The sequence below is a fragment of the Coturnix japonica genome, chromosome 1 (genome assembly GCF_001577835.2).
Source record: "Coturnix japonica isolate 7356 chromosome 1, Coturnix japonica 2.1, whole genome shotgun sequence".
Lineage (NCBI taxonomy): Eukaryota > Metazoa > Chordata > Aves > Galliformes > Phasianidae > Coturnix > Coturnix japonica.
The window spans coordinates 23,746,731-23,759,888 of NC_029516.1; the positions used below are offsets into that span (position 1 = coordinate 23,746,731).

The window sequence follows — 13,158 nt, forward strand, 5'->3', positions numbered from 1 at the left end:
ATAAGTTGTTCATCTAAAGGTAGTACCATTTGTTTAGCTTTATTTTAAATATTATCTTTCATCATAGCACACAGAGCCACACAAAATAGGGAATGCAGTATTAAAGAAATGTATAATTGAAATTATAACATCAAATACTATCATATTAAAAACAAGCCAACATAGCTGACACACCACAGCATCTATTAATAGGTCTAAGCCCCTTTTGCAATGTCAACTGTAACATTAATCCTTGTTTTAGATCAGTGTCTCAAATATCAGCTGCTACTAGTTGTACAGTCCTCTTTCAGTTTATATCAGAGAGCCTAATGGAGTCTTTCGAAAGACCTAGTCGGGTTAGCAAGGCTAACTTATTAGAAGTCCCTACTGTAAACGATTACTTTTCTGAAGATGAAGATGTTAAACCTGACATTAAACACCGTTTCTCTCCACTTCCCCGAAGGAAGAATTCTGCTTCTTCAGAGGAAGAGGAGGCAGATGCCCCCACCAGCATTGCAAGAAAAGTTTCATTTGCTGATGCATTTGGGTTTGATCTTGTGTCCGTTAAAGAGTTTGATACCTGGGAAATTCCAAATATAGCACAAAACAATGACTTAGAAGACGAAGCTTTCCCTCAAGAGGAATTCTTTTTAACTCAGCTGTTTACATTACCTACTTCCCAAGAAGAAGTTTTGCAAAAAGTGCGAGAACAGAAAGTGCTGTTGGAGTCAATTGTGTTCCTGCCTGGGATTACCTGTATGAATGGCATTATACGAGTCCTCAACGTATCTTTTGAAAAGGCGGTGTATGTTCGAATGACACTGGATAACTGGGTCAGTTATTATGATATCCTAGCAGAGTTCATGCCTAATTCTTGTGGCAGTGAAACTGACCAGTTCTGCTTTAAGATTTCTTTGGTGCCTCCTTATCAGAGAGATGGAGCCAGAGTGGAATTCTGTATACGATATGAAACATCGATCGGTACCTTCTGGGCAAACAACGATGACAAAAACTACACTCTGATTTGTCACAAGAAAGAAACTGTGCCCAAGTTGGATAATAAACCACACAGAGAAGGTGCTGATAGACATCTTAAAGGCTGCTTAAAGACGGCACTGAGCAGGTGAGGTTATGTCTTCTCCGTTGGTAACTTAAAATAGAGTTGACTAATTCTAACTTTCTAATTGTGCTTGAGGGATTTAAAATTCTGTGCTGCATTTTAAAAACGGTAAATGAGGCTAAGAATTTTTTTTAGTAAAATTTTTGAATTTATCAGGTATTATTTTTCTGTAGACAGTTTGGTTGGGAACAAACATCAGAATTTTAATGCATGACAAGCATGCCACTCATTTGGAAAGCAAAGTGAAGGACTACAAATTATGTGCAGAGCACTGATTTTGATCTTTGTATCATATAAACTGAGCTGACATCAGTGAGCTGGTAAGCCCAATTTGCTCTAGATTGAGATAGCTGTGCTGTTAAAACTCATTCAGTCTCTTGGTAAATCTACAAGTGTTTAACAGAAGAAAAAAAAAAAGTGATTTTGGATTTTCTCAGTTGTTTTTTGTTTTTTTTTTCATATTTCATTCTCAACATCCAACCAGTAAAAGAATGGCAATAGTATTTCAGGATGCTGGTAACTCAAGGAAGGGTCCTACTGCAATTAGAGTAGTGGGTACTAACTTTTCTATAATTGCCTGGGCTGTTCTGTAAGTGGTAACTTGAAGGATCAAATCTGTCTTCCTTTCAGTGCTTGATGTTTTTATTTCACAAATGGTGATATGAATAAAGATTCATAAGGCAGAGCTGATGACATATTAAAAAGTATATGAACATTAGTTAAATGTAGTATTCTCCTAACTGAAAAGTGGCAGTACTTAACATATAACTTGATCTCGTGTAAAGAGATAAGCTCAGGAACAAAAACTTTTAGATTCTTACTCTGTTTTTAACACCTTTTCTTTCTTCTCTGTAAGTAATGTTGATCATGAAAACCTGATTCTTAGGTTTTTGATCAGTGTATTTCCTACAAATCTGTAGGTGTTCTGCAGAACCAGATCTGTTTCTTACTTGCAGTGTCCTCTGTAATACGTAGCTCCCAGAACTGAATTTACATTGAATATTTAGCTCCAGTAATCTTGCCAAGACAGTGCTGTTTGATTTCCCAGATTTTAACTGCCTGTGCTCTTCCACTGAACTGAACTTGTGGGGAGGGGGGAATAAAACCACGGCAGTGTTTGAGGTTTGAGAAGTGAGGAGCCTCCAGGGCTTCCCCCAGCCGAGCCTTCCTGCCCTTTTTCCTTCTTAAGGCCAAGCTTGCTGTGCTGAGAGCCTCTGGTGGCTCTGATTGAGTGTGAGTCCTGTGATAGCATGTGTGCAGTGCGACTTAGTGCCTGCATCACCATCCCAGTGTAGGGCCAGTTCCCTGTGATAACCCAAGACCCAGTTCATAGCCAGACCACAGAACTATCCCAAGAAATGTTCCCTAGGCCCTCACTGGGGCCACCCCGCTGATGCTTCCCCAGGGAATATCCTTGTACGTGAGAGAAGAGGGAGTGACACATTTACGTACCATGTGGCCAAACCCTGACATTTGTGCCTGGTTCTGTACGTCGTATCTGTCCTTCAAGAAGTGTCACATGATGCACTCCGGGTAAATAAGATAGCCTGAGGTATTCTGTAGAAGGGCCTTGATATCAGATAACACAGGCATATGCAGGCAGTGTGATTTCAGCCTGAGTTCAGGTAGCTCACATGGAGGAGATGGACATAGATGGCTGAGTCTTCATCCAAGGGGTCCCAGGCTTCCACCTGTGTTCAGGTCCAACCTGATCATTTAGATACATCTGGGCAGATGAGGTCAAGCGGTGACAAACTGTTTAATTCCCTTAAAACTCTAAGGTGACATGTTTGGTGTTAGTGTAGGTTGTAGAAATATTTCATTTGGAAACTGCTCTTTTGCATGTATATAATGAATACATCACAGGTAACTTAGGCATGGAGATATGCAAAATATAGGAAAGAAGATAACATATCTGTTTCTTAGAATAAAATTAATTAACTTGCTCCCTACCAGAGATGTGAAGTTCTCTTCCTCTACATTAGAATGCAGAGGAACATACATATATATGCATGTGTGTGTGTGCTGTGTGCACAAGAGTACATATATATTTATGCACATGCATATTTGTTCATGTATACACATGCACACACATGACAATTTGTGATAGAAAAATCAAAGTAGTCAAATTCGTGTTTACATCAAGTTCTATTACACATTTTTGCATATGCTTACTAACACACACTTTCAAGACCTTTTAATGGCAGAAGCGTGTAAATATACCCTACAATAAATTAAAAAATGAGCCAAAAGTATTTCTGAAATAAGGTTTCAGTGGTCTCCATGGCTTCTGAAAGACAGTTCTGGCAGATTGTAATACAGGACCAATTTTATGCTACAGGGACTTCATTGACTTCACAGGAGTTACAGATTTCACCAGTGTAAATGAGGTCAGCATCAGGGACTTTCGTTTCAAAAGAACTAAGATGCCAACCTCCATTGCTCACTTGTTTTTCAAAGTGTCTTTGTACGTGTTGCCCCTTTGAGTGAGGAGGAACACCCTGCAGACATCTGCAAAAGTACCTCATTATTCTCCTTCAGACCCTCATTAAAACTCCTTTGCTTTGATGTCTATAAAAAAGCTCAAGAAAAACAAACCCCCCAAAATTGGCAAAGTGAAGCTGCTGATGTGCTGTGAGTATTTCATATCATGTTGAACAGTGCTGTCTGTTTCCCTGCTTTCCTCCACCATCCTGTCTCTCTCTCACCCCTTGTTCTACGCTCAAATTATAAACTCTGCATAGTGTATATATGCTCTAATGCATGCATACAGAACGTTTAGTAAATTGGGGTGCTGGACCATAACTAGGTCGTGTGAGGAGCTGCAGCAAAACAAGCTGATATTCATAGAAGTAATAATTTTATCTATGGATCACACAATGAAAACACAGGTAAGGAATCTTGCTGTCCCTGTCCACAAAGTGGGCATCTAAATTGATGATTTCTTTATAGCAACCTAAATACAAGGATATTTAAAAGCAGCATCTATTTAGGACCCTTGCTCAGTTTTAGAAACCTATTATCATTGATTTATTTTCTTTAAACCTCGTCTCTGTGATATTTATACTTTCTCTTAAAATGAGCAATTTACCTCTTCAGTTACAAAATTAGGACTGTTCAAGAATGATGCTTTTTTTTTTCTTTTCATGCAGATAGTCTGATACACTCTAGGGCATAGCTGTGTGGCTCATTAAATGTCATTAGTAGGGATTATTTGTGTTATTTAAGTGAATGGAATAATATAGAGTTATAGAGGAAGTTACTGAGGAAACACAATCAAACTGTGCCAGTTTCCCCTTAAGAACATGAGCCAGGACAAAGCTGCGTGTGAATAAGGGCAATGAGATGGCATCTGACCTAATTATTTAAAAAGAAAATAAAATTGTGCTCAACACTCAAAATTCGCACCTGAAAAAGAATTGATAGCAAAAGGCAGAACTAATTCTGCATGCAGTAATTAATGCTGAAAGGTACTTAGATTCAGATGATCAAAACCACATGCCTATTCATTCCATGTTTCATTTGCTTTTGTTTCTATGTCTAGACATGAAAAAATAGTCTTCTCTCAAACTTTCATTAAATATTTGCTTCTCACTGTATTTTTCCAAGCTAAAATTCTCTTCAATGTAAATTTTAACAGCTTTTATCGTTTTTCATAAATCGTGAAAAGATTCACAGGCACAAAAGGTTTGGAAAAATAATATTTGAATGAATTACTTTATCTTTTAGTCTAATTAAAGGAATGCATTTAAATTATAAATACTCACAGATATGTTCTTACGGGAAAAAAATAATAACTGACTCCCAAAGATTTGAAAGCTTCTTCTGGAAAAAAAAGAGAGAGTTTCTGTCAGAATACAATTCTAATTTCTATCATATAAACCACATCTGATCATTTGGAATAATGTGACTGAATTGTATCAACTCTACTGTTTCCTCTTTTTGTTTGATTCTCTTGGTTTTGGGACATTCATGATGATTTTGAATAACATATTTCTTCTAGTTCTCAGGTTCAGACCACAAGATTTATGTTGTGGAACACAGCCTCCTCCATTGGTCTGATTAGACCAGGACTGGCTATGTGTTGCATGAGGCAAACCCCTGTAAATCATGGTGCACGTGTATGGCGCAGTGATAACGACCTGCAAACTGTTTCCCTGTCACTGGTGACGCTGAGCCCTATTTCTGTGCCTGGTCCTGATTTGCCATCTGTCAAGAGAGCAGCAGGAAGTACAGCGCCAGGAAAATGGCTGATAAGGTTAAAAAGTATAGTCAGACTCCTGTTCTCTGAGAAGCGAGGGAAAGCTAGTTTGTTTCTCATAACTGTTAGCCCCTTTTAGTTCTTTGAGCTCACACGTGTAGCACTATAATTGCTGGATTGTACCTCTACCTGAATGGTATTACATCAATTGTGTAATGACTCTTTAAAACAGAACACAAAATTAGGTGAAGTTTTGTACAAGAGCTGTTCTGTGTACAAAGCATGATAGGAAGGAAGAGATTAAAACCCCCTGGTCTGTAGTCCATCAAAGCCAATTTCAGGAGTATAAATACTGAATAGCGTTAATGTAATTGTCAGTGAGAGAATTTCTTCTGGGTAAGTGTAATCTCCTGTCTTCAGTGTCAGTCTCATCTGCTTTCTGATGGAAGGTAAAGGAATTATATTGTGAAGGAATATGCAGATACATGAGTCATTAATGCTCTTTTACCACCAAAATAAATAAATAAATAAATAAAAATAAACAACTATATCCTGGGCTGTATTAAGCAAAGTTTTGCCAGCAGATCAAAGGAGGTGATTCATCCCTTTGCTTACCGCTGCTGAGGCCACACCTGGAGTGCTGTGTCCAGTTCTGAGCTCCTCAGTACAAGAGAGACATGGACACACTGGAAAGAATCCAACAGAGATCCATGAACATGGTAAAGAGACTGGAAAATCTTTTCTGTGAGGAAAGGCTGGGAATGCTAGGAGAAGCTGGGAAAGGATGATTTATCCTGAAGAAGAAGAGGGACAGATCTCCTCAGTGTGTATAAGTACCTGAAAGGAGTGTGCAAAGAGAATGGAACCTGGTTCATTTTGGTGATGTTCAGTGAAAGAATAAGAGGCAATGGGCACAAACTGAAGTACAAGATGTTCCGTCTGAACACCAGGAAGCACTCCTGTGCTTTGCAGGTGGCAGTGCATTGGCACAGATTGCTCAGAGTTTGTGGAGTCTCCTGGGAGATTTTCAAAAGCCATTTGGATGTGGGCCTGGGAACCCTGCTCTGGGTGCCCCTGCTGCAGCAGGGGTTGTGTCAGATGGACCCAGAGGTCCATGACAGCCCTCAGTGACTCTGTGATACAGCCTGGCAAGCCTTGCTCTGTGCTCAGTCAGTCTTCCGCAGGTAGATGGCAAGGCTGTGTCTAGGTTGTCCTGATCAATGCAGATCTGCATCACCTCCTCTTGGCCTTTTCCACAAACTGTTAACAATCTAGGACTTCTAAAGAAGACATTTGGAACTAACTTAGCATATATTTTGCTATGAGGAACAACTGTATTATTCCCAGCTGGTCCATTTAAAATATGGCATTTAAATTATGTTCCCTTTTAATCCTTGTTCTTTTGATTATTTCACATCATAATCAGAAAGAGGAAAGAAGAGAGGTGTTAAAACATGCGTATTCTTTATGTACTACTATTTAATTTCAAGGTTGTTTCTGGCATCTCAAGTCACAAGTTACACCTTGATCAGCATACAGATATGGGATTTGACTAAAGTTTATTTCTATTATTAGGAAGTGACTGCAATCTCTGTTTTTACCAGGAGAGCAGCTGCTAGACAAGCTATCCATTCACAGGGAGCCAGCTAAAAGCAGAACTCCTCCACTGCTGAATCTAGTCTAGCATTCCTAGCCCTTCTCCTGCCTCCTGGTCAGTGCTAGTCCTTTACAGCTGTAGAAGCAGACAGCACAGGCACAAAAGTGAGAATTCTCAAGGTACTTCAGGAGAATGATTACTGGGGAGATAGGACAATTATTTGAGGTGATCTAAAATATATTACTCAAACAAGAGGGATAAAAGCAAGCTGTTGAGCTGAGGCTGAATGTTAGGAAATACTTCTGTAGACATATTTTGAGGAAACTGCAACAGCTTTTCTCTCCAAAGTCATTTAAAATAAGCTAAGATAAACCAATGGAAAAATATTCTACCGGGAACAATCCTACTAGGTCAGGAAGTAAATACACTCAGTTATTTAAGATGTCTTCTCTTGTATCTGTCTAATCACAGTATTTTGAAATCCAGACACAATTAATATTTGAATTATGAACTATCTTGAAGACTCTACAGATACATATCTAAGATAACAGCATAAGGTTTTGAACACTGTCAGAGACATCTGCAAGTCATACCTGTGGCATACCTGTGGACAAATAGAAATACATTGATAAAGGAAATCCTGTATTCCATTGTTCAATTATTCTTTTGTTTGGTTAGTTATCTATTTTGTGAACTGGCCCTGGCTGGTAAGGAACATTTTAGTGCTCTGTCTTTTGTCCACTGTCCAGGTATTGCAGGTCATAAATGTTCAACTGGAAAAAATACATATTCAATCACATTCACCTTGTCTTGGTTAATGTTAGTCCTGGAAATATGTTTAAAGTCAGTGAGACATTAACTGAGAGCACTAGAGTCATATTTAATCAATGCATTCACTAAGTGTCATCTGAGCTGTTTGTTGTGATTATGAACTTTAAGCCACAATCCAGCTCTAAAATTGAAGAAATTGATTCAGCTACAACTGAACTCCAAATATCTAATCAATTACCTATCATATTTTTATATGGATTATAAATTGATTATTTTTTCAGTCACAAAAGATAGAAAAAACATGGCCCAAACAAGTATTTTGCAAGTTAAATGAGTCCCTGCCTCAGGGCAAAGGAAGAGCCAAGACCTTTTAACACTGAGGGAGCATGTTAGAAATAGCTATTTGATCCCTAGGCCTTCAGTGACACACACAAAAATATTTAGTTGATATGCCAAGGCATAATGGGGGGCTTGGTTTTCTGACTGTCTTTCCACTCTCCTCCTGATCTGTGGAGCCAGCTGATACTCTTGACAGTAAACCCAAAAGATTTATTACTGCTGGTTACTAATAACAGTCCTAAAGAGTACTGAAGAGCACTAAACTATGCAACTGAACGTAGTGCTTCTGTAAGGAGTCCACATGGACTAGGTAAAGCTAGCAGTTCTTGCATACTTTGCACTTAGGTGTACTAAGTGATTTTGTAATGGTTGTTCCCACAGTCAAGTTTATGGCTGTTAGTGGTGTAAGATGTTCAAGCCTTGATGATTTCATATTATAGAGGGCTGCAGAATTTGTCAGTTTTTGTCTCTTCCCAGTGACTCCAGTAAGTCTGCACTAATATCCACTGGATTACATTCAACACGTGCTTGATGTGCATCATGCTGTGACTTTCTTCCTCTGTGACAGTAAGAAAACGTACAGGAAAAAATGTTACACAAGTCTCTTCTTATTGTGATAACACCTGGATATTTAAGCTTGTTGGGGTATTTAGTGAGCTTAGAAGTGCTTTCCAAGTCGTAGAGCATAGGAGAACTCTCTCAAAAGTGGCTGACTAAGAATTTCTGTAGTCACCCATTCTGTTCACTCCAAGGGTGGCAGTCTGTGCTTTAGCCTCACCTGACTGCCATCTATCTCTGAGGCATCTGTCATCTTCCTGTGTACGTGCCTCAGCATACTGCAGTCAGCCTCTAGGAAATGACTGTCCCCTGACTTGCTGGGAAAGGACTGCTCTTTTTTTTTTCCACTGAACTTAAGGTCTTTTTCCCCTGTGAGCTATCCTAAATAGATGCAGCTTGGCAGAAATGTAAGACTTGTTGATGGTACTTGCTTTTCTCTCCTTACATCTTTTAAAGCAGTGGGAGAAAAGGAAGCAAGAACAGAGGTTCTCCACCTCCAAAACCTTTCTACAACATCATTTTAATATTTGACAATGGCCCTTCCACACAAACTTCAGCCTAAGCTTAGACCTTAGCATACTTGACTCCTAAGACATATTTTTTCTCTTTTTGGCCCTGGAGATAGTCACCCCAGTAGCAAGGTGCTGTGCTGCTAATTCACACTGGAGTTGTTGATAGATCTTCTAGCTGTACCCAAGGGAATCTCTCCTTAGAGAACTTTCTTGCTGAAGTATCAAGCCCAATCTGTTGAGGTACTATATTAGTTTTTTGACCCATCTGTGTGTACACAACAGCTCTGCAACTAGTCACCACTGATTTATTTATTTATTTATTTATTTTTTAATGTAGATATCATAATAAGGTACCACAATTGTGAAAGAGTTGTAAGAGGTTCTGACTAAAGTTGCAGTCTTCCTGTTTGTAGTTACTGTGGCTTAATTTTGAGACTCGTGCGTGGGTTTTTCTGTATTCTTCATACCTATAGTAATGAGATTTGAGGATAGACTTGGCTATGTTAATGGTTAGAATCTGGCACCAAATTGGAGTTTCACTCTCATTTCAGACATACAGGCACTAAAATCTTCAAATGGACAGACACTCAATTGTACTTTTAAAAAAATTACGAATGTTTTGCTATTAAAACTCAAGGTCTTTTTTAATGAGCTAGAAAATAAAGACTAATTTCTTGGGACTCTGTTTGCTTTGAGGCTATGATTATTCTCATCCCAAACCAGGCCAATGCATTTTGTTCTGTGCCACCTATGTCCCTGCTTCAATCATAAACTAAGACTGAAAAATGAAAATATTAGTAATTGGAAAATATAATCCCCAGGATAGCACCAATCCAATAATCTTAATAAAAATAGGTTTATTGCAAACATTGTCTGAATCCTATTGGGAATTTTCTTTAAAAAAAAAAAATAAAAAATATTCAGATTCCCTCACAGCTGCTCTCTTGATCAATTGTCCCCTTAGATACTATTAATCATCATACTGTATACCATTTATTCACAACATCTTTTCTCACTTTCCAAAACTCTTTACCAGTTTCTCCTTGTTTAGAACCTACTGGCACTCTATTATTGTCCTTTCCCAGGCACACTTTTTGTTCTTTTCTGGTTTCAAACCCTTTCCTTAGACGAGATGACCAAAACTAAGAGGTATTTCCACTAGGTAGGAAAATAACACTAACTAATATTTTAATCTTTCTTAAATTTCATATATTTAAATTGAGATTCTTTTGGGCTCTATTTTTGTGCAAACTGCTTATGAGGGTTGCTAAACTGATAACAGACTTCTGTTAACAGCATAGTTTCAAAGTGGTAACTGCTTTGCAAACCATAGTCATGCCATTGTGCAAATATCCTCACCTACCACTTAATGATGAGCGGGTCACTCTGTCTCCATGCCTCTACCCTCTGTGTCCTGACTATCAACAAGGGAGCTAATTAGTGTCAGTCCTGTTTGTTTGGTGACACCTATTTACTAAGAACTAGATTGAGCCTTCTCTAAGACTGTTAGTAGTTGAAGGTCACATAAGAAAATCAATGTGGCCTAGATTTGTAATAAGGGTTCTGATTTTACATATAGCCTCATTCTAGTAGGACCTCTTGTAATGGCATAATATTAAAAAATAATCTGTATTTTCTACTTAATGTTCACACAGTCATTCAGTTATGTCTGGTTATTATTATTATTATTATTATAATTATTAATATTATTGATGTTTGTTTGCTTTTTTTTTTTTTCCAGTTTTTCTTTTAATTTCTGAATCTTTTCCCTTGTGATCTCAATTGGTTTAGAACCTAACCAAAACAGCTGAAACTACTGTTTTCCAGTTTACTTATTTTTTTTTCTGTGGTTTTCCTGCTCTTAAAATATCTCCTTAAAAAACTAAACAGAAATAGAAGTCAGTGGCACTACCACACATGACATGCACAATGAACTGATATACAATAGCAGTGCTGTGGTTCAGGCACATTAACACACAAAGAGGGATCATCTGAAGCCAAAACTACTGAGGTAGGAATTGGCCATATTTTCAAATAGAATCGTCCTGCAGGTAGAAATTTGGATGTGTGTTAGTTCAAATTGCAAACCAGAACTAAGAAACAGTACTACCTGAGCTTCAGACTCCCTCAAATGGATTCCAACAGGGCTGCAATGCTCCTACTTCAAGTGCAAGCATTAAGATCAGCTCCTCTTAACAATATGTAAAAGCCTGAAAATGACTTAGAACATTTCCCTGAAAGGTGGTACAACTGAGCACTTAGTTCCCTTGCAACTTTCTTTCAGAGCCACTTTAACTGTTGTTTTTTTTTCTCCCTACTAATGGATTTGGTACTTCAGAGATCACATTCGCTGCAGCGTTGACATTGATGGCCTTTCTTTCTGGCTGGTGTCTTTGTTCTGCTGCTCACTTTCTCCTGTCCTTGCAAATCATGGACGGGCTCTTTGCAACTTTGATTTTGCATGCCCAGGACCTCTGTCACTGTGGTCAATCATAATTCTGTGTCAAGTTGGCAAGAGCCAACACCACAGGATTCAGTATTTGAATATTATCCCTATGCCCTCTCTTAGAAGAGCTGATGACTTTAATTTTCTAATGTAGTAGCATTTCTTTTCTCATATTTTTAAAATATATCTATTTTTCCATCTACCAAATTCTATGGCAATGCATCCTCTTGTACAGTGCATATACTTTTTCTTCATATGAAACAAATCTTGTTCAAATGACTGAAATTCTTTAGTAAGCACAAAAACTTACTGTGTGTTTAAATGATTCCTCTGCAAAATATATTCCCTTAATTTCTAGCAAATTATTATCAATACTTTCATATACAAATTGTTATAAGGATAAGCTATTCTTATCTAATGGTTTTTAGGAGTTTAAGAATGTCTCAGCAGGAGTTGCTGAGGGATGAAACTTATAATGATGATTTAAAGCAGTGAAGTGTGTAGGCTGAAACTGAAATAATTATTGCTGTAACCCTCTAAGCACTCCAAGTTCCTCAAGAGAAAATACTTTGTTCAGAACAGACCCTGAACAACAAAATGCTACAAAAGTAAAATAAAAAAATAAAAAAAAAAAAAAAAAAAAAAAAAAAAAAAAAGAAGAAGAAGAAGAAGAAAACCCTTGGAGCAGAATGATAATTTAGAACTAGGATCAGTATAATGTGAGGATGTTCTCAACAACTGCTCACAAATGCATCAGACATCACAATTAAAAAGGAATAATAATTATGGTCCCATTCTTAAGTATGTAATATTCTATTCCATTCAATAAGACACGAACACTTTAAAACCATCACTGTAATCCACAAACCTATATTTACAACATTAAACTGGATGTTCTGCCTTTTCAATAACTGTCATCTCATCTCTATTATTTTCACCTCAGACTCTAATTGTTTCTTTTATAGAAGCTAACCTACCAGTGTCCTTGGCAGTACAGTTTATGGCTTATGCATTTACAGTAATTGTTTGGGCAATTTGCCACACAGTATAACAATCTTCACATCACAATCAGTTTTTATAATAAACAGCATTAGTTGTGAAAAATCCAAGTGAGGCATGATTCTTTTGGTAGATAAAGGGCACTGAAGATGCCCTTTAGAAAAAGAAAGGAAAACGCTGAAGCCTTGAACTGCTTGAGAAAAATACTGATGTCACAATAGAGCTAATTAATTTGATGGTACAAACAAGAGGGGGAAAGGGCCTTGCATTCATTAGTGTCAATTCCAAATGAGAGCATACTGTTCATAAAAATAATATTCTGCCTTCGTTTAGACAAAATGTGCAGGTAAACAAGTCAGAAATAAGCACCAGTTCCTGCAACAGCAGCGATTTCTCTCCTTAGCTTTCCAAAGGCTCTTTCTGTTTAGCCTCAGGGAGCTCGGGGCCCGGGCAGGTGCAAGCTGCAAACAGCACTGGAGTTGCAGGCTAGACCCGGCCACCCAGCACCCTGGCTCCCTCCTGCAAGGACTAAGCGCCTCATGATGCCTCTCTACAGCTTGTGGGTGGTTGCCCATAAAGGAATCCACCTGCATGCTCCTCTGCTGGAGGTATTTTGTGGCCTCTTGACTTTCAAGC

At 38.1% G+C, this 13,158-nt stretch overlaps 1 protein-coding gene across 1 annotated transcript in view; it reads left to right on the plus strand.

The window, feature by feature from the left end:
• Nucleotides 1-279: 279 nt before the first annotated feature.
• PPP1R3A (protein phosphatase 1 regulatory subunit 3A) overlaps nt 280-13,158 on the plus strand; it is a 28,363-nt gene continuing 15,484 nt past the window's right edge. Inside the window, exon 1 of the mRNA XM_015853848.2 lies at nt 280-1,102. Coding sequence (XP_015709334.1) covers nt 309-1,102 — 794 coding nt within the window. The 5' untranslated portion in view covers nt 280-308. The remainder of the gene's footprint in view (nt 1,103-13,158) is intronic.